The 27,822-nt window shown below is 40.2% G+C and overlaps 1 protein-coding gene across 3 annotated transcripts in view; it reads left to right on the top strand.

Annotated features, from left to right (window-relative positions):
* Window positions 1-27,822, top strand: part of nol10 (nucleolar protein 10) — a 113,503-nt gene that overhangs the window by 28,830 nt on the left and 56,851 nt on the right. For all 3 annotated transcript variants that reach the window (XM_073056913.1, XM_073056914.1, XM_073056915.1), the window contains 5 exons: window positions 1,383-1,420; window positions 1,796-1,932; window positions 6,307-6,372; window positions 7,426-7,486; window positions 16,384-16,469. In XM_073056913.1, the coding sequence (XP_072913014.1) occupies window positions 1,383-1,420; window positions 1,796-1,932; window positions 6,307-6,372; window positions 7,426-7,486; window positions 16,384-16,469 (388 nt within the window). The remainder of the gene's footprint in view (window positions 1-1,382; window positions 1,421-1,795; window positions 1,933-6,306; window positions 6,373-7,425; window positions 7,487-16,383; window positions 16,470-27,822) is intronic.

Below are 27,822 nucleotides of genomic sequence, written 5' to 3'. Positions count from 1 at the left end.
GCTTTCACAAGTTGATGGACACTAGTTTGCTTGATCACTGGGCCTGTATTGACAACTCCCTGCAATTTCTTGGCCAGAGCACTTGCTTTACTAAGCTGTGATGCATCTGGCTAGGAAGCTTTGCATGGTGCATCGTGGTAAGGGTATTTAGGGAAATGCTGAATTTTCTTGACCTACTGAGGAAGTGGTGCTGGTGTGGTTTAATTGGCCATAGTGTCTGGCAGGTGTATTAGGACAAACATTTACATCCAGGAACTTAAAGCATTTCACTATCTCCAACTCAGGACTATTAATGCAGATGGGTGTGTCCATCACTACCCATCCCACCCTTTTGTGTTGCTAACATTGAAAGAAAAGTTGTCTTAACTCCACATCACTTGGCTATGTCCTTCCTGTACTCTATCTTATGGTTGTTTGCGATCTGGTCCACTACAGTGGTGACATTTGCAAACTTCTAAATAGAGTTAGAGCAAAATCTAGCCACACAATCATAAATGTTTTGGGTGTAAGGGGATGAGAAAGTAGTCTTGTTGGGGCACCAGTGTTGATGATAGTTACAGGAAAAGGTGTTGTCTAAGCTTGCTGATTGAGGTTTTTTGGTTAGGAACTCAAGGATTCAGTTGCAAGGGGGGTGGGGGGTGGCAAGACTCTAGATCAAGAAGTTTGGTGATGAATTTGTTTGGAATTATGGTATTGAAGGCAGAGTTATGATCAATTAATAAGAATCTGATGTATGTAAAGTAGGTTGTTGAGGAAGGTGTAGATCACTACCACAAATTTTTGGGTAGGGATGACAGTGGTAGAAGTGGCAGAGTAAGAATAAGACAATTTCAACTTAGAATTTTTTTCCCAAGGCTATGTTATTGAATTCATTTGGAATGTTGAGTCAAGACATGGTTGGTGAGGTAATTGAGAAAAGGAGCAAATTGCCAAGCTTAAACCACCTCTTTCTCTTACCCCCCCCCCCCCCCCCCTCCCCTCACCCAGTACCTTTTTTTAAAAATTGCTTGTGTGATTTAGGTGTTCTGCTTTTCACTTGTCGGTTACTTTACATACCTACATGTCTGTAAGAACACTGGAGATTCAGGACATGGATATCAGAGATTGAATTATAGTTGTGGCCTTCCAATATTAATTGTGCAGCATGGAAGCAGGCCTGGAATTTCCTTAGTGCTGCTCACCAATTTGTTGATTTGATTTGGGGGACAAATTTGGCAGCTTCTGAATTTTTATTTGATTTTGAAGATAGTAAAATACCCTACTTTTTTTTAAAAAAAATTCAATGTTTCAGCATTAATTGAACCACTATGCTTTTTCAGATAAATGTAGAATTTTTATTTACCAGTGTCTTCAGTTTCAAAATTGTTAATTTTCTTTTACAGTTGTTACATTTGAGATTTTATCAGATGATTATTCAAAGGTACGTATCTCATGCCTTTTATAGTTCTTAAATTTTTAAATATTTTAAAACTTATATTGTTCTAATGTTATAAAGCCTTTGAGAGACTACTCCAGGCACGTTGAATATACATGTCCTCCCCTGTTTCTGGCAGGGTTCAGTTCCTGTTTGCAAACTTTCCAGTTTACAAGTTAGAACTGTGGCTGTGAACAGAGTTCCCAAGCACCGCAAGATGCCTACAGCTCCACAGCAACCAGCCAATCCATCCTGTTGCTCTCCCAAACACTCATTTGTGTCTGAGCTACGTATAAGTCAGACATTTGTAATTTGGGGGGAACCTGTATGCAAATCATGCTCCTGTTCTCATTTTAACAGTTGCTTTTCCATTTTTTGCAGCTGGTTTTTCTGCAGTGTGACCGTTACGTGGAGTTTCATTCACAACATGGCCACTATTATAGGACACGCATCCCCAAGTTTGGTAGAGACTTCTCTTACCATTATCCTTCATGTGATCTCTATTTTGTTGGAACAAGGTGTGCAAATGTGATCTTTAAATATGTAATTTTCTTTTAAGTATGAAGATTAATGTTAACACAATTATATGAATGTATGATGAACATGATTTTAAAATATTTTGGAATTTGAAATATAGCTAAAATGCTGAATGAGTTTTGGTCATTTAAGGTTTACAGATAGAAAAGTGATCAGGTTTTTCAGTCTAGTCCTCAACAGATTTTTAGCTTTTCAGTTACTTTGAAGAACATAAGACAGGAGCAGAATCAGGCCATTTGGCCCATTGAGTCTGCTCTGCCATTCAATCATGGCTGACTTGTTTTCTCTCAACATCATTCTTCTGCCTTACCCTCCCCCCCCTCCCCCCATAACCTTGGACACCCTTACTAATGAAGAATTTGTCAATCTCTGCTTTAAATATATCCAATGATTTGGCCTCCACGGCCATCTGTAACAATGAATTTCACAGATTCACCACCCACCGGCATCTCTGTTCGAAAGAGACATGTACTCTTTAGACTGCCCTTTAGGCCTAGACTTCCCACTTTTGGAAAAATCCTCTCCATGTCCATTCTGTCTAGGTCTTTCAATATTTGGTAGGTTTTAATAAGATTCTTTCTTCCCCCCCCCCCCCCCCCCCCACCACCAAACTACCTCATTCTTCTAAATTCTAGTGAATACAGGCTCAGACCATCAAACATTCCTCATATGTTAACACTTTTCTTCCTGGGATCATTCTTGTGAAACTCTTCTGGGCCCTATACTTTGCCAGTACATCCTTTCTAAGTTAATAGGGCATAAAACTGCTCACAATGCAATGCTCCAAATGTGGTCTTGACCAATGCCTTATTAAGCCTCAGCATTACATCCTTGTTTTTATATTGTAGTCCCCTCGAAATGAATGCTAGCAGTACATTAGTCTACCGACTCAACCTACAGGTTAACCTTTAGAGCATCCTGCACTAAACTCCCAAGTCTCTTTGCACTGCCAATTTCTCAATTCACCCCCCATTTAGAAAATAGTCTACACTTCTGTTGTTTCTGCCACAAACCAGACTGTATGACCATACACTTATCTACACTATTCCATCTGACTCTTTGCACCTTTCTCTGACTTGTCCAAGTCCTTCTGCAGACCCCCTGCTTCCTCAACACTACCAGCCCCTCCACCTATCTCTGTATTGTCTTGCAAACTTTCATCATTCAGATCATTAACATATAACATGAAAAGTAACAAACACAACACTGAACCCTGTTTAACACCAGTAATCATCAACAGCCAACCAGTAAAGAGCCCCTTTATTCCCATTCTGCCAATCAGTCAATCCTCTATGCATGCTACTATCTTTCTTGTAATACTATGGGGGCTTTTAGCTTGCTTAGCAGCCTCGTGTGTTACCTTGTCAAAGGCCTTCTGAAAGTTCAAGTAAACAACTTCCAGTGACTCTCCTTTGTCTATCCTGCCTGTTACTTACCCAAAGAATTTGAACAGATATGTCAGGCAAGGTTTCCCCTTAAGAAAACCATGCTGACTTGGCCAGTTTTATCATCTGCCTCCAAATACCCCAAACCTTCATCCTTAATAATGGCTCTTAATATTTTGCCAACCACTGAGATCAGGCTAACTAGCTTATAATTTCCTGCTTTTTGACTCCCTCAAAGAGTGGAGTGACATTTGTAACTTTTCAGTCCTTTGGAGCCATTCCAGGATCTTGTGATTATTGAAAGATGAATACTAATACCTCTACAATATCTTCAGCTACCTCTTTAAGAACCCTGAGGTGTAGTCCATCTGGTCCAGGTAACTTTATTTTCACACTTTTCAGGTTTCCAAGTGCCGCCTTTGTAATAGTGACTATACTCATTTCTACCTCCTGAAATTAGAGCAAAATACTTATTCAGTTTGTCTGCATTTCTTTGTTTTTCGTTATTACCTCTCCATCATTTTCCAGCAGTCCAGTGTCCACTCCTGTCTCTCTTTTACTCTTTATGTATTTAAAAAATACTTCTTTATCCTCTTTTTGTATTATTTGCTACCTTGCCTTCATACCACAAGGCTACTAAACAGCTTCCTCCCACAGGCAGTCAGACTGCTAAATAGCTGCTCTACCTGTCTCTGCTTTGGACATTTTTAACTTGCACTGGACACTTATAACTTGTTTTTAACTGACATGTGGCTGTTGTGTTTTACTATTTATTGTTATGTTTATTATTTAGTGTTGCGTTTGTTATATTATGATTGCACTGCTCCTGGGAAACGCTGTCTCATTCTGCCCTGCAGAGCTGATGTACGGTTAGAATGACAAAGTTTTTGAATCTTAATATTTCATCTTTTCTCTCCTTGTTGCTTTTTTGTTGCCTTCTGTTAGTTTGAAGCTTCCCAATCTTCAAAAATGTTCTCAATTTTGCTTTTATGCTGTCTTTGACTCCCCTTCTTAGCCACAGTTACCTGATCCTTCCTTCAGAATGCTGCTTATTTGGGATGAACCGATCCTGCATCTTCCAAATTGCTTTTGCTGCTCAACTATCATCCCTGCTAGAGACCTCTTCCAAACAAACTTGCCAGCTCTTCTCTTCTGCCTCTCTAGTTCTCTTTACTCCACTGTAATATCAGTCCATCCAATTTCAGTCTCTCTGTATCTCTCCATTGGAGTGAATTCTATCCTATTAGGATCACTGACTCCTTAGGGTTCCTTCACCTTAAACTCCCAAATCAAATGTGGTTCATTATATAGTCCCCAATCCTGAATTGTTTTTTCCCTAGTGGGCTCGACCACAAACTACTCTAAAAAGCCATTTCATCGGCATTCTACATATTCCTAACTATGGGATCCAGCACCAACCTGATTTTTCCCAAACTACCTGCACACTTAATTTCTCATAAGCATTGTCCTTTGTAATTCCTTTGGTAATTTGTGTTGTTTGTGGACCTGTATATTGCACTCATCAGGTTCTTTTTATCCTTGCAGTTTCTTAACTCTACGCACAAGGATTTCACATTTTATGATCCCATGTCACTTTTTTCTAAGGATTTGTTATCATGTTTTTTAACCAACAGAGGCACTCCACCCCCTCTGTCCACTTGCCTATCCTTTTGATATGATGTGTATTCTTCAATGTTAAGCTCCCAGCGGTGATCTTCTTTCAACTGTTACAGCGATGCTCATATTTGCCAATTTGTAACTGCGATGCAAGATCAACTACCTTATTACATATACTGCAGTCCTGTATTCACCACGCTTTACTATTTTGTCTCCATGTTACCGGAATTTCTCATCATTTTCTAAACTTTTTACATTCTTCATTCTGGCGACTTCCTTAACTTCTGCATTCTCCTTTCCTTTATCTACACTTTTCCAAGCTGTTGAACTCACCCCCCCTACTAAGTTTATAGCTCTATCCACAGCCCTAGTTATGGATTTGCCAGAACCCTGGTACCAACATGATTCATGTAGAGCCCTCCCCATCAGAACAGCTCTCTTCTTCCCCAATAGTGGTGACAATATTCCACAGATTCAAACCCACTTCTCCCATACCAATCTTTGAGGCACACATTTAGCTCTCTGAGCTTATTAACCCTGTGCCAATTTCCTTGAGGCTCAGTTAACAATTTGGACATTATTACCTTTTTGGTACTGTACTTCAGTCTTGAGCTTCTCAAGTTCCCTCGACATAACTTCATTCCCTGTTCTTCCTCTGTCATTGGTGATCACATAGACCATGACAACTGGATCACACTCCAAATTCCTCTGCAGGTCAGATGAGATGTCCTGAACCCAGGCATTTATTTCAGAATTTTATAATTTGTTTCAGTGTAATATCTTGTATTGAAATGCAAAATATTTGGCACCACTGGTAGAATTAATGGTAAAACCAAGTGATTAGTATATAATTCTCAGATACACTTTGCTTATTATCTCTATTCCGTGGGGGGCATTAGATTTCATTCAGTTGTAAAAGAGATAAATTCAACAGTTTCCACGAGTATTTGCTGATGGTGTTTGGCTGTGCATTGGCTTGTAATACTGCTTTAATCCTGGAGGAGCTCATTTGTCTATTATTGTACAAAATAAAGTAATGATGAGTATTCTGTTACATTCTTCAGGCAGATCCTAACATGTCTGCATTTTCTTTGTTACATTACCAGTATGATTGCAGACCGTGACATTTATGGTATAGCTTTCACCTTTAGATTTGATAGATTTCAGGGCATTGAATTAGATACCTTGATGGAATTGTAATGACTCATGGCTGGATGTTAGAAGAATTAACTGAGTTGTATCTGGATAGAAAATAGCACCTGTGTGGAGGAATTGCTGCTATAGTGAAAAACTCAAGTGTTCACTAATTTTACTACTTCAATTAAATTCTGTTATCCATTTTCTTCTCTATAGTTCTGAAGTTTACAGATTAAATTTGGAACAAGGACGATTCTTAAATTCCCTACAAACAGATGCTTTGTAAGTATCTTAATTGGTACATATTATGCCAAAGATGATTAATCTTTTTTTAGGAGTCAAAAATAACTCAACTCGGCACTGGAGTGAGGGAAGGCAAGGTTAGTGGTGAGTGGGCTTTCAAGATGGGAGGAAGTAAGTTCATTGCAAAATATACAGTGGTGTTTTTGAAGTCAATAATGTTAAAAATAGGGTTGATGTGAAGCTCAAAATGCAGATTATAGAGTGAATAAGCAAAGATATGCCTGCTATGAAGTCTGCACAAGATAAAAATATAAAGAGATTTGTGGAGAGCTTTGAAATCTCTGAATTAAAGATTATTATGTAAATAGTGGTGTTTTGAAAGTTGTACTCTGGAGAGAACAAAGCCAACTTTGGAATAGTTGGCTGGAGATTTTAAATATTGGTATGTGTAGAAACTGAGAGGCCCATGGTACAGACATTGAAGTGTGTAGTGATGGATTGGGTATTTCATTTTAAATGCAGCTCATATGTTGGAACCATTGCAATTTTAACATGGATATTTATTTTGTGTATCTACCACTTGGAGGAGCTATTGGCCCACTAAGATAGGGATATCTTTATTGCAAAATGCCAGAACATCTGCAGCCTAAATAATATTGAGACAAAAGCAAGTAGTGAATATTGACTTTAAAATTAAATGATTCATTTTATAAAAATTATTTTTGTTTCACTAAGCTGTAAGGCTTGGTAGGCAAAAATGCCTTTTCTTAACTCTTACATTCTTAAGATTTGTCTGCATTTATAGAAAGAACAGGGTAGTGTTTTACATTGAAAACTGATACAGTCATTGGAAGGAAAACAGCTATAAAGCGAGGTTGCCATTTGAATGACAAAATATGCAGGGCTTGATTAAGTATTGAAAAGAAAATTTATGAACAAAAGAATCATTATATGCTCTGTGTTATTTTGATAACATTTTAATCTTGATTGTAACCATTTATATTCACCTATTTTAATTTGAATCTGATTGTTACATGTTTATAGGAAGATATGAATTTAAAATTTATTATTTATTAACTATTTTGTTCTCAGCCAGAACAATGTTTGTGATATTAACCCTGCACACTACCTGTTTGCTACTGGATCAACTGAGGTAATACAAACACTGATTTTATTTTTCTTGTTGATTCTAGTTGGTTGCCTAGAACTCCATGTAATGGCTATACTTAAATGATAGTATAAGATCATTCACTCTTTAGAATGAGGAAATTTTATCTGCCTAAAATGGTCAGTTCTCTTTTATCCTACCACACCACTCCATACCTCCCAAAGTCACATTTATCTTGAAGCTATGCTTCTCTGTTCCAGCTAAACCAACAAACTTGACATTCAGTGTCAGAGTGAAATTACTTTTAATAGCTGTAAATTCTGAGCCTAAATCATACTTATTTTTTGTAAATCAAGTCCATCACTCCATGAATTAGTTGTTTGACTTCTGAGTGCCTTCAGGCTGACTCCAATACAATTATATCCCAGTGCAGGACACTGTCCACCATATTCAAAATAAAATTTTACCAAATCCTGTAGTATTGCATCAAGATTTGCTTATTTCTGTACTTCAATCTTGCTATGAATGATTTGCTGCCTAGTCGATTGCTGTAACATTTTTAGTACCCTATGAACCAGGGCAACAAAATTTCTCTGAATTTCAGCTGTAATTCGTTTTCCTTTCTTTTGGCTCCTTGCTAAATAAGGTACAACCACAGATACTGTACATTGTACTAAATATGGCAACATTGTACCTGCTTGCTTAACTCGCTCAGACATTTTAGAATTTTATGTCATCCTCACTTTACTGTACACCTTTGTTTTAAAAAAATATCTGGTATTTATCTTGTATTAATAGAAATGGGAAAAAAATAAGTATTGTGCTGTTTCCTATTGCACCCTACTGATTTCAATCCAAAAATTACCTGTTTATTTCTACTATTTTTCTTTTGTCCTTTTGACCAATCTTTAATCCTTGTTAACATTTTCTCTAGCCCAGAAAACTTTTTATGTAATAAGATCCAAATATGTACCATGCACTTATTTTCTTGCCTGCTGTAAGTTTATCCTGAGAGAAAAAAATCACAATATGATTAAGCAGATTCGTCAAGGGAAAAAGTCTTTGAATCACCTGTTATGTCCTCTGATTTCCAACATTGTTGTATATTGGTCCCATAGTTCCCTGTTTTCTCTTTCACTCATTCCTAAATACTGCTTACAGAACCTGAAGAATTTTGGAAAGTCATTGCAAATGCATTCATTATCTTTTACAGTCAACTTTTAGGCTCCTGGATAGGCTATTGAGTTAAGAGGATTTGTCTGATTTAGATTTCTGTAGTTTCCCTATTAATTATTAACTTTCATCAGTTCTTTTGTTCCCTTCCATTTATTTTTGGATTAAGAATGTCTTTCCAGGAATTAGTTTTGCAAATATAGGCTGCTTTTGGGTTGGTTTTAATGCTGGTTTATCTTCCAGTAGGTTTACAAAATTAGACAATGTGCCAATCACTTGTATCTTCTGTAATGAACCATTTATTTCTCATTTGCTGAAGTTGGAATTAGCTCAAAAGAATACTGTTGCTGGAGCCAAAAATTTCAGCATTAGGATTTTGCTGCAATTGTTCCTTTAAGCAGTTGCTTTTGGCTAACTATCTTTAGCAGCTTCATCAGTGATTTTCTCATACAAACTTCATTCCACCAAATCAAAGACTTAGTAAATGGGAATGCTTGCTTATAATTGCCCAGTGAGTTGGATTCCTTGTGTAATGAAGAAGTAGTCACAGCATTCGGACCTAAGATGTAACTGGTAAAGAAATTTTCTAAGAGGATTAGATTAAAAAATAAGTACAGAGGGTAATAAGACCATAAGATAGGAACAGAATTAGACCATTTGGCCCATTGAGTCTGCCCTGCCGTTCACCACGGCCGATCCAACTTTCCTCTCAGCCCCAATCTCCTGCCTTTTCCCCGTATCACTTTGTGCCTTGACCAATCGAGAGTTTATCAACCTCTGCCTTAAATATACATAAATACCTCCTGCTGCCTGTGACAATGAATTCCACAGATTCACCAGTCTCTGGCTAAAGAAATTCCTCCTTGTCTCCCTTCTAAAAGGACTCGCCTCTATTCTGCGGCTGTGTCCTCTGGCCTTGGACTCTCCCACCATAGGAAACCTCCCCTCTGCTTCCTCTTTATCAAGGCCTTTCACAATTTGATAGGTTTCAATGAAGTCACCCCTCATTCTTCTGAACTCTAGTGAATACAGTCCCAGAGTTATCAAACATTCTTCATATGATGAACAATTCAATCCTGGAATCATGTTTATGAACCTCCTTTGAATCCTCTCCAGTTTCAGCACATCCTTTTAAAGATAAGGCACCCAAAACTGCTCACAGTACACCAAATGAGGCTCTCCAGTGCTTTATAAAGTCTCAACATTACATCCTAGTCTTCTTGAAATGAGTGCTAACATTGCATTTGCTGCCTTCATCACAGACTCAACCTGCAAATTAACCTTTAGGGAATCCTGCACAAAGATTCCCAAGTCGCTTTGCATCTCAGTTTTTTTTTGTATTTTTTTTTCCCATTTAGAAAATGTTCAACCCTTTCATTTCTTCTACCGCAGTGCATAACCATATTCTTCCTTGCACTGTATTCCATATGCCATTTCTTTGCCCATTCTGCTAATCTAAGTCCTTCTGTAGCCTTTGTACTTCTTCAAAGCTACTTGCCCCTCCACTGTCTTCATATTGTCTGCAAACTTTGCAACAAAGCCGTCAATTCCATCATCCAAATCATTGACATATTATGTAAAATGAATTGATCCCAACACAGACCCCTGTGGAACACTGCTAGTCACTGGCAGCCATTCAGAAAAGACTTCCTTTATTCCTACTCTTTGCCTCCTGCCAATCAGCCACTAGAATCCATGCTAGAATCTTTACTGTAATACCATGGGTTCATAGCTTGTTAACCAGTCTCATGTGGCACCTTGTCAAAGGCCTTCTGAGAATCCATGTACACAACATCAACCGATTCTCCTTTGTCTATCCTGTTTGATACTTCTTTAAATAATTCCAACAGATTTGTCAGGCAAGATATTCCTTTGAGGAAACCATGCTGACTACAGCCTATTTTATTATGTGCCTTCAAGTACCCTGAGGCCTCATCCTTAATAATTGACTCCAACATTTTCCCAACTGGTGTGGTCAGACTAACTGGTCAATAGTTTCTGCTCTTCTGCCCCTCTCCCTTCCTGAAGAGTGGAGTGACATTTGCAATTTTCCAGTCTTCCAGAACCATTCCAGAATCTAGTGATTCTTGAAAGTTCATTACTAGTGCCTCCACAATCTCTTCAGCCTCCTCTTTCAGAACCCTGGGGTGTACACCATCTGGTCCAGGTGACTTACCTACCTTCAGACCATTCACTTTCCCAAGAACCTTCTGTCTAGTCATGGTAACTTCACACACTTCATGCCTCAGGACACCCAGAGCTTCCATCATACTGCTAGTGTCTTCCACAGTGAAGACTGATGCAAAGTACTTATTTAGTTCATCAGCTATTTTGTTGCCATTTCCCCATCCCCATCGCTACTCTTCAGCATCACTTATTTAGTTGTTTTTTTAAAAGCATCCCAATCTTATAACTTTGCACTAATCTTTGCTCTATTTTATGCCCTCTCTTTGGCTCTTATGTTGGCTTTGACTTGTTAGCCGTGGTTGTGTCATCTTTCCTTTAGAATACTACTTCTCCTTTGAGATACTTATAACCTGTGCCTTCTGAATTGCTTCCAGAAATTCCAGCCATTGCTGTTCTGTCATCATCTCTGCCAGTGTTCTTTTCCAATCAATTCTGGACAACTCCTCTGTCATGCCTCTAATTCCCTTTAATCAGAATCAGGTTTATTATCACCAGCATATGTTGTGAAAATTGTTAACTTGGCAGCAGTTCAATGCAAAACATAATGTAGAAGGAAAAAAAATAATAATAAATAAATAAATCAATTACAGTATATGTATATTGAACAGATTAAAAATCATGTAAAAAAACAAAGTGAGATAGTGTTCAAGCGTTCAATGACGGATGGCAGAGGGGAAGAAGCTGTTCCTGAATCACTGAGTGTGCTTTCCGGCTTCTGTACCTTCTACCTGATGGTAACAGTGAGAAAAGGGCATGCGCTGGATGCTGGAGATCTTTAATAATGGATGCTGCCCTTCCACCAAGACACCACTTCTTGAAGATGTCCTGGGTACTTGGTAAGCCAAGATGGAGCCGACTAAATTTACAACTTTCTGCAGCTTTTGGTCCTGTACAGTAGCACCCCCCCCCCCCCCCCCGCATACCAGACAGTGATGCGACCTGTCAAAATTCTCTCCACAGTACATCTATAGAAGTTTTTGAGTGTATTTGTTGACATACCAAACAAATCTCTTCAAACTCCTAATAAAGTATAGCAGCTGTTTTGCCTTCTTTATAACTGCATCAATACGTTGGGACCAGGTTAGATCCTCAGAGATCTGACGCCCAGGAACTTAAAATTGCTCATTCTCTCCACTTCTCCACACCCTAATGCAATATGATTTGGCGGTATGAAATGATATGAGTCAGCTGCACCTTTCCTCATTCCCTGTCATACCCACTGTTGAACTTGAACGTACGCGAGGTCATCAGTCAGTCATCAACCTACAACTACTCGATGAGTAAAAAAACAAACATTGCTTGAGAGTTTCTTTGGAAGAGGTGGTAGGGGACATAGAAGGCCTAACGATGGTGATAACACAGAGACAGCTGAGGCCGAGATTGCAAAAAAAAAAGCTTCCTTCAGCAGAAAATATGACGAATCGTACATAAAATATGGCTTTAATGTGACTGGTGACTCGCACGCTCCAAGCCTCCTGTGTCTGATATGTGGAGACAAGCTGTCTAATGAGGCAATGAAGCCCTCAAAACTGTTCTGGCACTTTTAGTTCAAGCACCCTGCACTTACAAACCCATTGAGTTTTTTGAGCAGAAAAAACGTGAGCAAGCGGGACAGAAGCAAGTGCTGAGAGCCACCACCTCCATAAATGCTGCTGCTCTGAGAGCGTTGTACTCAGTAGCTAGCTGTATTGCTAAGGCTAAGAAGCTTTTCACTGTTGGTGAAGAATTGATTCTGCCTGCTGCCAAGGACACGTGCCGTGAACTGTTGGGAGAAGCTGCAGCTAACAAGATGGCACAGGTTTCTCTTTCAGCTACCACAGTTTCAAGGAGAATCGATGACATAGCGGAGGACATCGAAGCACAGCTGTTGGAACGGCTTAACGAGTCACCATGCTATGCTACACAGGTCGACGAGTCTACTGATGTCAACAACAAGGCAATACTGCTGGTTTATGTGAGATATATATTTCAAGACGATGTGCACGAGGGTATGTTGTGTGCACTGCTGACATAACATCTCTGCTGGCATTCTGGATCAAAGTCAAGGTTGAATATCCTGAGATAGCCATGAAAGCACTGAAAACATTGCTTCTATTTGCAACATCATATCTCTGCGAAGCGAGGTTTTCTGCAATGAATGCAACAAAAACTAAATTGTGAAATAGACTGGACATAAGGAACCCCCTTCAAGTATCGCTGTCTCCCATCACCCCTCGATGGGACCATCTTGTTGCATGGAAACAAGCCCAGGGCTCCCACTGATTCAGTGATATTGATGTGTTGCAATGATTTTATATGGTCATATGAGGAAAATATGCGCTGTGTGTTTAATATCCAAACGTTACTTAAAATCTTACGAAGAATGTTGTCAATATTAAACCAGTCCGTGGTGCAGAAAAGGTTGGTGACCCCTGGTCTAGAGCCATTGAGATTGCATCTGCTGTTGACCTGTTGTGGCAATAGGCAAATTGCAGTGGGTCCAGGTGTTTGCTGAGAAAGACATCAACCAGATTAAAGTGGCTCCACAACACAACATACTTCACCACACTAAACTCCACAAAATTATCTCTCCCAGCCCCACATTCACCAGCCCTACCCTCAAACCTAATCTGAAGGTTCAAGGGGGCAACCTGATTAACCCTGACCTCACCCCCACAAACTCGATGACTTGTGTAAGGAGGAGCAAGATCCAATAAAGGCATGGGCCAGATCAAAGTGGCGGGGTTGTGTGACACTGAATCTCAAGTGACGAGATTAAGAAGCACGAGAGGGATGATTCTCCCACTGCCTGGATACTGGATTATATTGTGATCAAGTTCCCCTAAGGGTTCTTTTACCTTGTGTACATTGATCCATAGCAGCCACCTAAGCAGTAAGTGGAAACAGCTATACTTCAGACATTCCAATATATCAGAAAGGGAGGTTTCCTGAACACCTTGGCCATGGGGGCTGTGGCACATAGTGGGCTAAAGAGTTAAAATTTTGCTATGTGATCTGGTATCAAGCTGTGATTAGAATTAAACAGATGTAACTCTCGCTTTGGCTAGCGGCTTAATATAGGGGATGATAACCCCTGGCCCAGCCAAACTCATTTGGGTGGATGCTGCACGATGTGTCCCATTACAAATCAGTACCCCAAAATAAAAAACAGTACACAACATGCGATTAAACGATTCAGCTTTATAATTTTTACTTTGACTATGGTTAGTAAAGAAAATGATAAAAAAGAAAAAGGGTCCATTCTGATGAAGCAGCCTACTGCACAACGTTGGAGCTCACTGATAAGCCAGTCGTCGACCATCGACCTCCTCCAATCATTGCTGCCCTTCAGACCCTCACTCCAAAACCATTCCATCTGGCGGTCTACCAATTCTCCCTATTCACGTCTTCTCTCCAAATCTCTCCCCAGTAAAAGACAGCGAAAGTCTGTCTTCCAGACCCACTAGAAAGAACAGCAGCATTCCAAACCCCATTATCTCTAGTCATAACCCAAACATTGCTGCTACAGAGAAACCATCACATTATCAGTGCAACTTTACAGCATGTTACACAGATACAGGGAATCCAGAAGATGCCCTCTATTTCTATGTCCATATAGTATCTGCCTCTTTGGACGCTATTTGGACATAGAGCTATGTTTGAAGAGAGCAAGACGTTTAGGGAGAACAAGCAAAACTGACCATGGCATTAAAGATGGTGGCTTTATTAAATGGTAGTATAATGGGACATTACACTTGAGGGATATTTACTGTCCTTTGCAGCCATGAGTGTGAATCACTAAGCCTGTGTTGCTTTCTTAGGACCATAATTCTTGGGTTTGATATGTAACTCAAATTAGAAGTATACCTTATTCTGACTATGTTAAATGGTTCTGTATCTGTCACTTAAATGGGTGTTAATGGCATTTCAATGTACATGACTAACATACTTGTATCTATAATCAAATAATTTCTTGAAGATTTGGATTGGCAATTTGAAAAAAAAACAATAGTAACAACTAGTAAATCCTATGTTTTTGGGAAAGGTTTTGGAATTATATGTGTCACTGCATACAAATTAGGACTATGAGTTGGTCATTGAACCTCCTGAGCCCTGTCCTCTGTTCATTAAAGTATAGCTGACCTGATTATAACTTTAGCTTTGCTTTCTGACTACACAGTGTAATCTTCCACCCTTATTGAGAATTATCTGCCATGGCTTAATTTTAATTAGGTTGCTTCCTTTCCACATTGAGGAAGAGCAACCCATAAACTCATGACTTCCTAAAAGAAAATATTTTGCTTCATCTCTATTAAATGGTCAACTCCTTAATCCCTTAAAATAATCCTTTTTTTAAATAAATGCATGCCTTTAGCAGTTTAAAACTGTTCAAAATCTTTGCCAAGTACACTGAAATAATCCTGTTCAGAGTAACAATGCAATCTTATAGCTCATACCTCTTCCCAGAATGCTCTAGTCTCTCTACATTTTGTGTATATGTCTGATATGTTTTTGTTGTATCGGTTTAATTCCACTGGTGTGACATGTCAACATTAACCATTTGTACTGTATCAATTTAAGGCGAGTGTTTATTGACTTAGTATGAGCATTGGTAGAAGCTGTTTTCCACTCTTCATCAGAAATTTTAAGCTGCAAATTTTCCACCCACGTTATCAATTGGTATTGTGAATTTTCAGATGAGCAAGATACCAGCAAATTATAAAATTCCGAAATGATACCCTTTCTCAAACTGTCCTTTATCATAATTTTTTCCAAGTATGAATGTAGGGATCTGGTAAGTGTGTTGTTTTGGTTTACCTTAACAAAACTTCTTTTTTGTTAAGGTACGAGCTTAGGTATGAGCTATAATTGAGAAAATTATTTCAAAACAAGTTTCACTGGACCCTAAACTCTTTCTGTTGGGTTTGTACCTAGAGAAACATAATTACAGTAAAAATGAACAAGCATTTATAGATCTCAGCTTACTTCATGATAAAAAAATGTATTGCACAATTATGGGAAAAGTACTCATAGACCAAGCACTACTCAATGGATAAGGCAGATGCTATCAAGTCTCCCATTGGAAAGGATAACCTCTATATTGAGGTCTAAACAGCAGATATTTGAGAATATATGGAGACCCTTCATTAACTATGTCAAGGATTTAGACTTGAACAGAAGATTAAAAGAGTATTACCTTCTGTAGACAATGCAGCTTCCAAAATTTGTAGAAAATTTATATTATTTATTTATTGATTTTTGAATTGTATTATAATTACCTGTTAAATTTTACATATTTTTATATATAGATTACCACTTGTTGAAATAGAAGCATCTTTTGTTTTTTTGTGTGTTGTCTTGTTTGTTGTGTTAATACAGCAACTTATGTATTTTCTGAATAATATAAGAAAGTATAGGAAGGTAAAAGCTGTATTTCGTGGTTTTAAAATGCAAATAAACATATTGTGGCAAAAACAATGCAATCTTAAAAACTTTTGTAGTTAAGCTATGTGGTATTGTGTGAATGGATGCTGTGATTTAGACTTGTAAAATATTGCAAATGAATAAATATTTAACTTTCTATATGTAATTGTCACTTTCAGGGTAAAGTGGAATGTTGGGATCCACGAACAAGAAATCGAGTAGGAATGCTTGACTGTGCCCTAAGCAGTGTGACAGCTGATACAGAGTAAGAAATGTAACATTTCATTTATTTGTGTGATGCATTGTCAGGTTATGAAGACAACATGAAAGGTGCTACTGGGACTGCAAAATATGAATCCATAAGTTTGTGTGAGGGCTGACACATTTTCAGTGAAAAATGCTTGCTTTTCAGTTGATTTAGCTTATTGTGCAACAATGCACCAATCAGCCAAAAAGCGAGAAAGAGAGGATTCATGCAATAAAAGGGGAAAGCAGATATCAGAATACCATCACTAGAAAAAGTCCCAGGTGAACTAATACAAACTGAAATGTTCTCCACATTCTCTTAAATTCTTTCCAATTATTTTCTTAAATAATATTGCTTGTCTATCCAGTTATCCCATTTGCTAATAGTTGACCTCGACCCAGTTTTTAAGATGCAGACCCAAGCTAGAGGATGCAGAAAATAAACTGCAGGAAGACCTCAGCAGGTCAGTTATTATGTAGAGTGCCTAGAAGAAAGAAAATGAGTATATAAAAATGAGAGTGAGAGGTGAAACAGACTGGTAGTAGTGGATGGAACTCTAAGGGAAGGATGACAGGCAGATGGGCCCTGTTCTAGTTTGCTTTTAGCCCTGCTATGACTGTCAAGAAGGCTGTGAACAATGGGTCAGTATGTGCAAAGGAAGTTAAATTGCATGCAAATGGAAACTCAGGTTAACCATTGCAGATGGAATGCAGGTGCTCTGCAAATAGTTGCCTTGGCAACATTTGGTCTCTGATGTAGATGAGCCACATTATGAACTGTAGACCAAAACACAGGAAGTGCATGTGGGTGTTTGCCTCATTTTGGGTTTGTTTGGGTCTGTAGTAGGTGGTGTATGGAAAAATGCTGTGTCTTCTATAGTACCAGGAATGGGGATGAGTGGGAGGGGATGAACAGGCCAGGGATCTCAGTAAAGGGGTTAAGGCAAATGTGCTGGGTGCATGGGCTTTGGGAAGCATAGAGTTGGTGTGAAAGGTGAGCACTGTTCTGTCTGAAGAGAAGCTGATGTATGGGAAATGGAGGAATTCTGAGTGAGGGCTTTTTCAAATATGGTAGGGGGTGAGCCATGTTTCCTGGGGAGGAGGACATTTCAGTTATATCTTGAACAGACACCGTAGAAAAATAAATTGAGAGGAGGGGTGGTGTACTTGTACAAGAAAAAGTGTACATCTTTCCTCCCTTGTCTAGTTCCACTTGTTGCCCTCCAGCCTCTGTCTTCACCCTTCTCTCCCCTCCCTCAACTGCCTTTTTCTTTTGTTTGCACCCATCTCCCATGAGCCTTTCATAAAACGCTGCTTTCCCTTCTACCAACCTAGATCCATCTGTTCATCACAGCTTGACTGCAAACCACCTCTTCCCACCCCACCCCCAATTCCAACCAAAGATCTGGTTTCATCTGTTGTCTGCTTGTCTTGCCCCTCCCTCTAACTTCTGCACAGTTCTGACCCAAAATGTCAACTATCTTTTAGCCTCCACAAATGCTGTTTATCCTGCTAAATTCTTCCAGCATTTTATTTAGCTCCTTTTTTCAGCATCTGTGTCTCAGTGACTCATCTATAGGATGTTGTACCTTGGATGCTTCAGTGGACTGTTGGAAAAATTAACAGTGATCAGAAATGAACTTCTGATAATCTTGGAGCATCTCATAACATTTTGCAGCCAATCTCTTTTAAGTTACTGCTATTTTGTGGCCTAAAGTGGCTAATATTCTACAGGCAACAAAGTAAAAAACATGTTGCACAAGTTGGATCTTCTCCTCTCCCTGTGACCATTTCTTCTCTAGTTACCTTTTCTCATAAAACTCCAAGGAACCATAATCATGCTCTTCAGACATTTTGTCTCTGCAATTTTTACTTCCTTATAGGACAGTGAACATTGAGCAGTACTGCAGAGGAAAGGGCCCCTCAGCTCATGATGCCAATTTATGCTAAGTCCATTTGTCTGCACATGGTGTATATACATTATCTATTCATGTGCTCTGTGTCCCTCATAATATTATAATTCTGCAGATTGTCCCTCTCCCTCTGCTCCAGAGAAAACAATCCAGATTTGTCTAACTTTAGAAATAAATGCATTGTAATCCAGGTGCCTTTTAGTGCTCCCTACTATGCTGTTGCCTGTGTTGTCTACTAATCGTTGCCTGTTTTGTCAACTGATTTGTCTTGTGTTGCCACTTTCAGGGAGCTATGGGTTTGCACTCCAAGATAAATGGTCCTAAGGATCTTGCCACTTACTGTACATTTTCCATTTGCACTTGACCTCCCAAATCACAACTCATTGCATTTTACCAGGTTAAGTTGTCTGACATTTTTATGCCTATATTTCCAACTGACCTATATCCTGCTATATTCTTTGATGATCCCATACCTCTGCCAATTTTCATGTAATTTAGAAACTTACAAATAAGCCCACCTAATGTTTGTCCAGATCATTTGTATTATCACAATGGGTCCCAAGATTGATCCCTATGGAACACCACTGCAAATATCCAGACAGAATAGCATTCTTCCATTACTGCCCTGTGGTTAAGCCCATTGTAGTATAATCTACCAAGTCTCCATAGATGCCTTGTGCCTTAATCTTATAAATCAGCCTCCCAGGAGGAACTTAGTTGAAAGCTTCCGTAGAGTCCATGTAGACAACATCCATTTCCCTGATGTCCTTTTCAACCATCTTCATCACCTCTTCAAAACAAACTCATTCAATTTTGCAAGACTATACTCCCATACACAAGGGCATACTGAATATACCTGACATATCTGTGGGTTTTCCAGATATGAGCAAATAGTAATCCCTGAGAATCTTCAATAACTTACCTACCACCTATAATTGCCTAGTTTGAGCCTGTGGCCCTTTTTAAAGAAAGGAACAATGTTGGGACATTCTCCAGTTCTTTCGAAACTCTCCTTTGGCTAAACAGGGCATAAAGGTCTTTATCCCCAGAAATCTCCTCCCTTATCTCTCTCAGTAACTTGGGATAGATCCAGTCAAGCCCTAGGGATCACATATAGAGGTGGTCACATAGGCATCCGCCTGGGCAGGGTTGTATGGGAGATCGGCAATTGCCCATGCTGCAAGTCTCCCCTCTCCACACCACCTATGTTGCCCAAGGGAAAGGCAAGGGCCCTCTTAGTATTCTTAAAAAGGCCCAATACCACAATTTTCTTCGGTAAAATAATATTTGCTCTAGAATATGAGCATATTCTTCCCTGAGCTATACTTCATGTCCTTCTCCTTGGAGAATATGGATGCCAAGTATTTATTCAGTATCTTGCCCACTTTCTCTGGTTCCAGAAATAAATTTGCTCCTTTGTTCTTGAAGTCTTGTCCTCTCCTAGCTCCCTTCTTATTTTTAATGAATGTATTAAATGCCTTTATTCACCTTAATTGTCAAAAACATTTCTTGGTCCCTTTTAATCCTCATGGACCCCTGTTTAAGTTCTATTTGCCTTGTATTCCTCAAACACCCTATCTAATTTTAGCTTCTTAAATCTTACATATACTTCCTTAAATTTGTAACATCTTGTCATTCAAGGTTCCTAAACCATGCTATCCTTATCATTCTTCCTCATAGGCACATATTGATGGTTAATTTTGCCTATCTAACCTTTAAACAACTCCCACAACATATTTGGACTTGACAAATGACAGGCAGTCGTGAGTTCTTTTACAAAAATTGTTGTAATTGTCTTCCCCTTATTCAGTACTGTCCCTGACATTCGATTTATCTTTGTCCAACGATCTGAAAACTTAGTTATGGTCACTCCCGAAAATGCTCTCCCACTGAAAATGATCACCTGAAAAGGCTCATTGCTCAATGCTAGGTCTAGTATGGCCCCTTCCTTGATTTTTAAGGATCATTCCTGGAAGTACCAAACATGTTCTGCCCCCATCTAAGCCACCGGCACCAAGGAAACCCCAGTCAATGTTGGGGAAAATGAGGTTGTCCAATAAAACAAGCCCGTGCTTTTATTGGGGAGGCTAGAGACCCATAATGGAGCTGACTGATTTCACTACTTTCTGCAGCTTATTTCTATCCTCTGCAATGCCCTCCCCATCTCCCCCCCCCCGCCCCATACCAGATGGTGATGTAGCCAGTTAGAATGCTCTCCACAGTACATCTGTAGAAATCTGTGAGTGTCTTTGTTGACATGCCAAATCTCCTCAAACTCCTAATGAAATAGACTTGCCTGTCGTACTTTCTTGGTAACTGCATCGACATGTTGCGCCTGGGATAGATCCTCGGATATGTTGACACCCAGGAACTTGAAGTTGCTCTCCCTTTCCACTTCTGATCCCTCGATGAAGACTGGTGTACGTTCCATTGGTTTACCCTTTCTGGAGTCCACAGTCATTTCTTCAGTCTTACTGACATTGAGTGAAAGGTTATTGCTGTGACACCACTCAATTAGCTGATCTCTCTTACTCCTGTATGTCTTCTCATCATCATCTGAAGTACTGCCAATAATAGTTGTATTGACAACAAATTTATAGATGACATTTGAGCTGTGCCTAGCCACACAGTCATCGGTATAGAGGGAGTAGAGCAGTGGGCTAAGCACACATCTTTAATGTGCGCCAGTGTTAATTATTAGCAAGGTGGATATGTTATTTCTAATCCAGTTGCAGATGAAGGTACAGTGGCGGAGGTTTTGGACCTGTTGGAATTACTGTGTTAAACGCTGAGCTGTAGTCAATAAACAGCAGGCTGACATAAATATTAGTATTGTCCAGGTGATCCAAGGCCGTGTTAAACACCAAAGAGATCACACCCAATGTAGAACAATTGTGATGAGCAAATTGCAGTGGGTCCAGGTCTTATCTGAGGCAGGAGTTGGTTTTAGCCGTAACCAGCCTCTTAAAGCACTTCATCATAGTCGATGTGGATGCTACTGAACGATAGTTGTTAAGACAGCTCACTGTGCTCTGATAGATTCCCTTTTGTAGCAGGTAGGAACTTACAACTAACAATGAGGGATTGAAAATGTCTGTGAACAGATTGTTGGCACAGGTTTTCAGAGCCCTGCCCCCATCATCAGCGATCACTCGTAGCCTAGTATGATTCGTCTCCTGGTGGTTTATCTGGTCACTTGTGGGTCTTTAGATGACTGAAGAGACCGATCTATAATTCACAAGTCCTATTGTAGTGTTGGTTGCTGTAGGTCTTTGAAGTGGTGGTGGATGTAGCTGGTTGGGCCTTTCCCAGTCTCTCCTTATATTGAAACTGCTTGGTCTCAGTGGCATTGTGGATGTATTCTTTGAGTTGTGTGCTCCCCTCATAGACAGTCCTTTTCCAGCTTTTCCTATCCTGTGCTAATTTCTCTCATCCATTCAGTTCGATGTGGCATTTCCTCAGGTGGGTCTCAATCTCATCCTTGAACTCCGGGAGTGTGCTTTGTATCCTTGAATTGGCCAAACAGCAGTTGTTTAGAGAAGCGGGAGTCAGGCGTACGGATGGTGTAACTGACCCATCACAATTGGTGTTGAGTCATCATTGTGGCTATGGAGTTAATGTTAGCTTCTTCCAGGATGCTGGAATTAGTATGCCTGTTCTTCCAGCTAACTCTCAGAATTTTTACCGTCTTTAATGGTAAGTTCCACTTCATATAGCAAGGAGAGGAAGACTATAGCTTTATATAACAAAAGCTTAGTGTTGGTCTTGATGTCCAAATCTTCAAAAACACTCCCTCTCTCAATCTGACAAAAGCTCCACTCTCACAGCGATTTAGCTGTGATTTACTGTGATTCACACTGTGATTTATTTCGAGGTCAATGTTGACTCTTAATGGAAGAAGGATGCCAAGATAAGTGTTCTTCAGAGGGATGTTGTCAACCCGGATGGTTGGAGGTTTAGGAGCTTGATCTGGAGCAAGTTGGTGCAGGGATTGGGTTTTCTTGATGTTTAGGTGTTTGTATGCTCTAGAAAAAGCATCCTTTATGCACTGCAGATCCTCCTTTGAGGGAGCTATGATGATGTTGTCATCTGCATATTGGAGCTCCATGATGGAAGTAGTTGACACCTTCCTCTTTGCCTTGAACCTGTTAAGATTAAAGACCCCCCACCCCCCCAATCTGTCTATAGAGAATCTGGACTCCTTGTGGGAAGTCTTGGCCTGTGAGGTAAAGAATGGTAGGAATATCAATGGCAAACGGAGTTGGGGCAATGATGCACCCCTGTTTGACTCCACCTCAACCCTAAAAGGTGCTGTTTCAGAGCCACTGTTGCCCTCATATCATTGTGTAAGAGCTGCAGGATCTTCAGGTATTTCTCCAGGCACCTGATTTTGGATGGTACCTGCCAAAAGGCAGAACAATTTATAGTCAAGTGCTTTTGTAAGGTCTATGAAGGCAATATAAAGTTGGAGATTTTGTTCTTGGGCTTTCTCCTGCAATTGACATGCTGTAAAAAATCATGTCAGATGTTCCTCACACTGAGACTTGGGCAAGAGGTCACCTCCCAGAGATGAAAGCTGGTCACATAAAATTCAGGTGAGTACCTCTCCTGTTGTAGAGAGGAGGGAGATGCCTCTATAATTTTTGAAGTGTGTACCTGAGATCAGATCTTGACCACCAGGTCATGAATATAATTTAAAAGTTCTGTGCCACCTTCCTTGAGGATTTCTCCTGGAATTGCATCAGGCCCAGTGGCCGCCTTGTTCCTCAGTTTCTTGCAAGCCGTCTGCACCTCTTTGATGCAAGGATGCTTACTTGTGTCTTCCTTCATGGGTCGTTGTGGGAGCTGGTTGATGATTTCAATGTCAACAGTGGCATTATGACAAAGTAGCTCCTGAAAGTGTTCCTTCCATTGAGAATTGATGGCATTATTATCCTTTAGCAGCCTTTGTATATCTTTGGAGCAAAGGGGTTTAAACGACAATGATTTGGGCCATACTCTGCCTTGATAGCAATAAAGAAATCCCTGCTATCACCAGAGACAGTAAGCTGCTATATTTCTCGGGCCCTCTTAGTCCACTGCTGTTTCTTTATTTCCCTGGCTAAGCTGAACTGTTGCCTTAGCTTTGGAGTGAGCTTCTCATTTTACCTTGCAATTGATGTCCTGCCAGGCACAGAAAGCTTTCCTTTTGTTGTTGATTAGCTCTTCTACTTCATTGTCATTTTCATCAAACCAAACTTTGTTTTTCCTGGTCTTGTATCCAATGATGTTTTTATAAATATCAAGGATGGAGTTCCAGTGTGCTTCATTGTCCTCCGAAATGCTGCTTTGGGACTCTTTCAGAGAGGGCAATTTAGAGATGTGCACCTTTGCTGTGTCTTTTAGGCTCTCCGTTTTGGACCTGGAATGGCTCAGCTTCTTTTGCACTCTACTCTGCACATGATTTTGATGGTCATTTGTGAACGAATAAGCTGATGGTCTGTCCAGCCATCAGCAGCACTGATCATGGCTTTTGTATTCTTTGTTTTTGTGATCCCTCCTCCGAACAATGACATAATCTATAAGATACCAAGTCTTTGAATGGGGATGCATCCATGAAGTTTTCACCTTATTTTTCTGGTGGAACAGGGTGTTGGTAATTGGTCAGGTCATGTTCAGCACACTTGGAGAGTAAGAACACTCAATTGGAGTTGATGTTGCCAACACCTTCCTTCCCAATTGTGCCTTTCCAGGAGTCACTGTTTTTGCCAATTCTAGAATTGAAGTCTCCAAGAAGAATTACCTCATCTTCCTTTGGGAATATCTGATAGTTTGCAGTTTAGATTAGTGATTAGGAGGACTCCTTAATGCCTGGTGAGTGCAGTTGGAACATAGGCACTCACGGCTATAGCCATTTGTTTGTTAGTGAGCTTAAGGCAAATAGTCATGAGGTGTTCATTGATGCCAACTGGCAATTCGGAGAAGTGCTGATGATGCTGTTCTTTATGGAGAATCCAAATCTGTTGATTCTGGATTCATCTGCTGACTTACCCTTCCAGAAAAAGGTGTATTCATCCTTTTCCTTCAGTTGTCCTTCCTCGGCCAATCATGATTCCGAGAGAATGGCAGGATCAATTTGGAACCTTCTCATCTCTTTTGAGGTGATCAGTGGTTTCATGGTCCTTAAGTATCCACACATTCCAGGCTCCAAAATTCATATCCTTTTGTTTCAGACTGCATTTTGGTGATCCCACTGGATGTAGTAATCCAATCAGGAGTGTGGAGGAAGGCTTTTTTTTTATGGACACCTTTACTAGTCCCTGTCCTCTGTGGGGTGAGCAGAGTGGGTCCTAAATAGGGCTGCTCAGTCCAAAAAGCTCTATCTGTCTCAGTCCAAGAGCAAGACGACTGTATCTAACACTCACTGCCTCTGTGCCTGATTGTGGCTGGGAGTTCACAGACTTTGTTTTCCTGATCCTGTCACCACTTCCTGATCGTCACGGGACTTTGTCCAAGCTGGTCAATCAGATTACCAAACCAGGAGAAATGCCTGTGCATGAGGGAGACTGATGCACAAGAAGCCACCACATGGTCCTTGACAGAGAAAAGGCCAGAATCCAATGGCATGGAGACAAAGATGATTGGGGGCCCTCTTCTGCTGCAGCCTTTCTCCGCCTTCGTAGCAGTTGTGGTGGTCCTCATAGTCTCCGGAATCTCAGAACTGTAATTTACCGCCTGCTCTGCCATTGAGGTTTTGGTTGAATCAAACTTCATTTAGATCCTCCCCCTTCACCTTACTACCATGGGTGACCCTACCAGGAACTAAGTTCCAGGAGGCATTGCTACCAGGTTCCCAGGATCATGTAAACCTCTCCACCATGACAAGGTGGCAGTACCCTGGAGAGGAGAGCCCTACCAGGCACACCATCATCCTTCATTATTCATTAATCTGGGTGTGGAGGGAGTGGTGTGTTTTTAATCTGTGGAATTGATTGCCACATTTGGCTGTGGAGACCAAACCATTGAGTATATTCAAAGAGGAGTTTGATAAATTCTAAATTAGTAAGGGCATCAAAAGTTAGAGAGATGGCAGGAGGGTGGGATCAAGAGGAATAATAAATCAGCTGTGATCAAATTGTGGAACAAATTCAATATGGTGGAGGTTCGTGACGATTTCATTAAAACAAAGGTTCTCTGATCTGGATCGGATAGGCAGAAAGACACAATCATAAATTATTTACTTAGAACTACAAAACTATTATTATGACAGAACAAAGCAAGCATTAAGTACTTAACTAGGCATGCACAGGCCCGCTCATTGCAGTGCACCTCCCTTTCTGCCAATTTCCGCTGTCATTTATGACCAGCCCATACGTGAGGCCTTGAAGAACTATCCCCAAACCTCCTGAATGTTCTTGCTCTACTTTTATACCCTTTCCATTGATAAGAACGCTGCAGTAAGTTGACCAATACATTAACACTAGCGCAAACCACTGAACCAGTCATCAATTGTCATTGCTCTTCACAAGTCCCACCTCTATGCTCCTAACTTTCATGTTCCCACAGTTGTATTCGCACAGTCTTGCATTCTTACATTTGTATCCCATGGTTGTAATCATAGCTTCTGCAGCTAGTTCACATACATCCGAGGCCACTGGTAAGACATTCAACAAGCACAAAGATTAACCCTTTAGATCCCTTGATTGTCACAACCCATTGCATCCGGCCCACAGACCTTCATTCAACCCCCACGGGCGCCCTACCATATTACAGTCGGCCCTCCTTATCCGCGAATTCCACAGGCGTGAATTCAACCAACTGCGAATCGCAAAAACCCGGAAGTGCTCTTCCAGCACTTGTTGTTCGAGCATGTACAGATTTTTTTTTTCTTGTCATTATTCCCTAAACAATGCAGTATAACAACTGTTTTACATAGCATTTACATTGTATTAGGTATTATAAGTAATCTAGAGATGATTTAAAGTATATGGGAGGATTTGCGTGGGTTATCGTGGATTGGGATCGAAAAAAATCGGAAGTTCTCTTACTAAGTAAGTCGGAATGGGTATATCCGGTATTTTTTAGTGTCAGTTAGTCAAACGTTTGTCTTTGTATATAGTATATATTTTACCTTTCTATGAATATAACAGCGCCGGGCTCGGGAAGTTCCCGAATTCAGTCTAGTGACAGATTGTTCCCAAGTGCGCTCTCCACCATGCTGGGTTGATGTGGAGGATCAAAATCCCAAAACCCAATAATTAAACTACTGCGTTGCTTAGTAATAATTGTAGCTTTCATTGGGGCACAGCCTTTCTCACTTTATCCTTTAAAATTGTCCGATCGTGGACCGACGTAGCCTAACACTTTTCCAATAACCGATGGCATTTCACCTCTTTCCAATCGCTTTATTATTTCCACTTTATTTTCAATCGTTATCGTGATTATTTTTGTGAACAGAAACACTGCGGATTCAGATCTCTGCCGCTGGGTCCTAATATCCACTGCATTGAGACAAGTTGAATAAGGGACTTGAGCATCTGCGAATTTTGGTATCCGCGGGGGATCCCGGAACCAATCCCTCGTGGATAAGGAGGGCCGACTGTACACGCAAATTGCAAAACTACTAAGCATTTAGCAACAGGGCTATAGCATATCCCAGGCACTACAGTAGCCCACCTGGCTTGCCAAAGGGTCACCATCTCCTTCCCAGCACCTAATAGTTATGGAACTGATATCTAGTGATTATTGGATATGGTCAGCCAAATCTGTTATATTCTTTGATTCATTAAGGATGAACAACACTCCTGGCCTATTATGGCACAGGCACTTCCTTCGTGTGCCAGGATATAATCCAGTGCCATTCTGTTCTGGCTGAGACCATCAGAATAACTTCGCTTCAAAACATAGCAGTACCATATAGGGGAAAAGCCATCATCCAGAACCATTCAACCTCTTTTTCTGGCATTTTGGCTTGTGGGTCAGATAATCAGTCAGATCATCACAAATGACACAACATACCCCAGGTGGTAACAACAATCAGACCAACCCATGGGAAGCCAAGGGTAGCACACAAGTGCCATTTGGTGTGGAACACACTGGCCTCCTAACAGTACATTCCTACCGTAGTAGTGCCATATTACTCTGTACCATTAAAGTGCATAGGGGTACATGAGCTATTCCTCATCAGAACTTGCCCATCATAGCAGCACTGGCAATTATTCTAGGATTGAGGTATTACATTCATTTCGCTACATTGGTCTTATTTGATCATATGCCTGTATATACTATTCCTTAAGTATTTTGTTTACAGTCCCATCAACAATCATGGCTGACAAGTTCATGATGGATTCAATCCATGCCCAGTATTTGGTGTCATTCAGATGGACAGGGATCAGTGCTTCCATGCCTGAGTGCATTGAAATCCAGGAGCATATTCAGTATTTTGTGTTCAGGCAATAATCATATTCCTGCCACATTCTG

Source organism: Hemitrygon akajei, chromosome 9, assembly GCF_048418815.1.
Source record: "Hemitrygon akajei chromosome 9, sHemAka1.3, whole genome shotgun sequence".
Taxonomy (NCBI): Eukaryota; Metazoa; Chordata; class Chondrichthyes; order Myliobatiformes; family Dasyatidae; genus Hemitrygon; species Hemitrygon akajei.
Note: the sequence above shows the minus strand (reverse complement) of the source record. Positions and strands in the feature narration are given on the sequence as shown.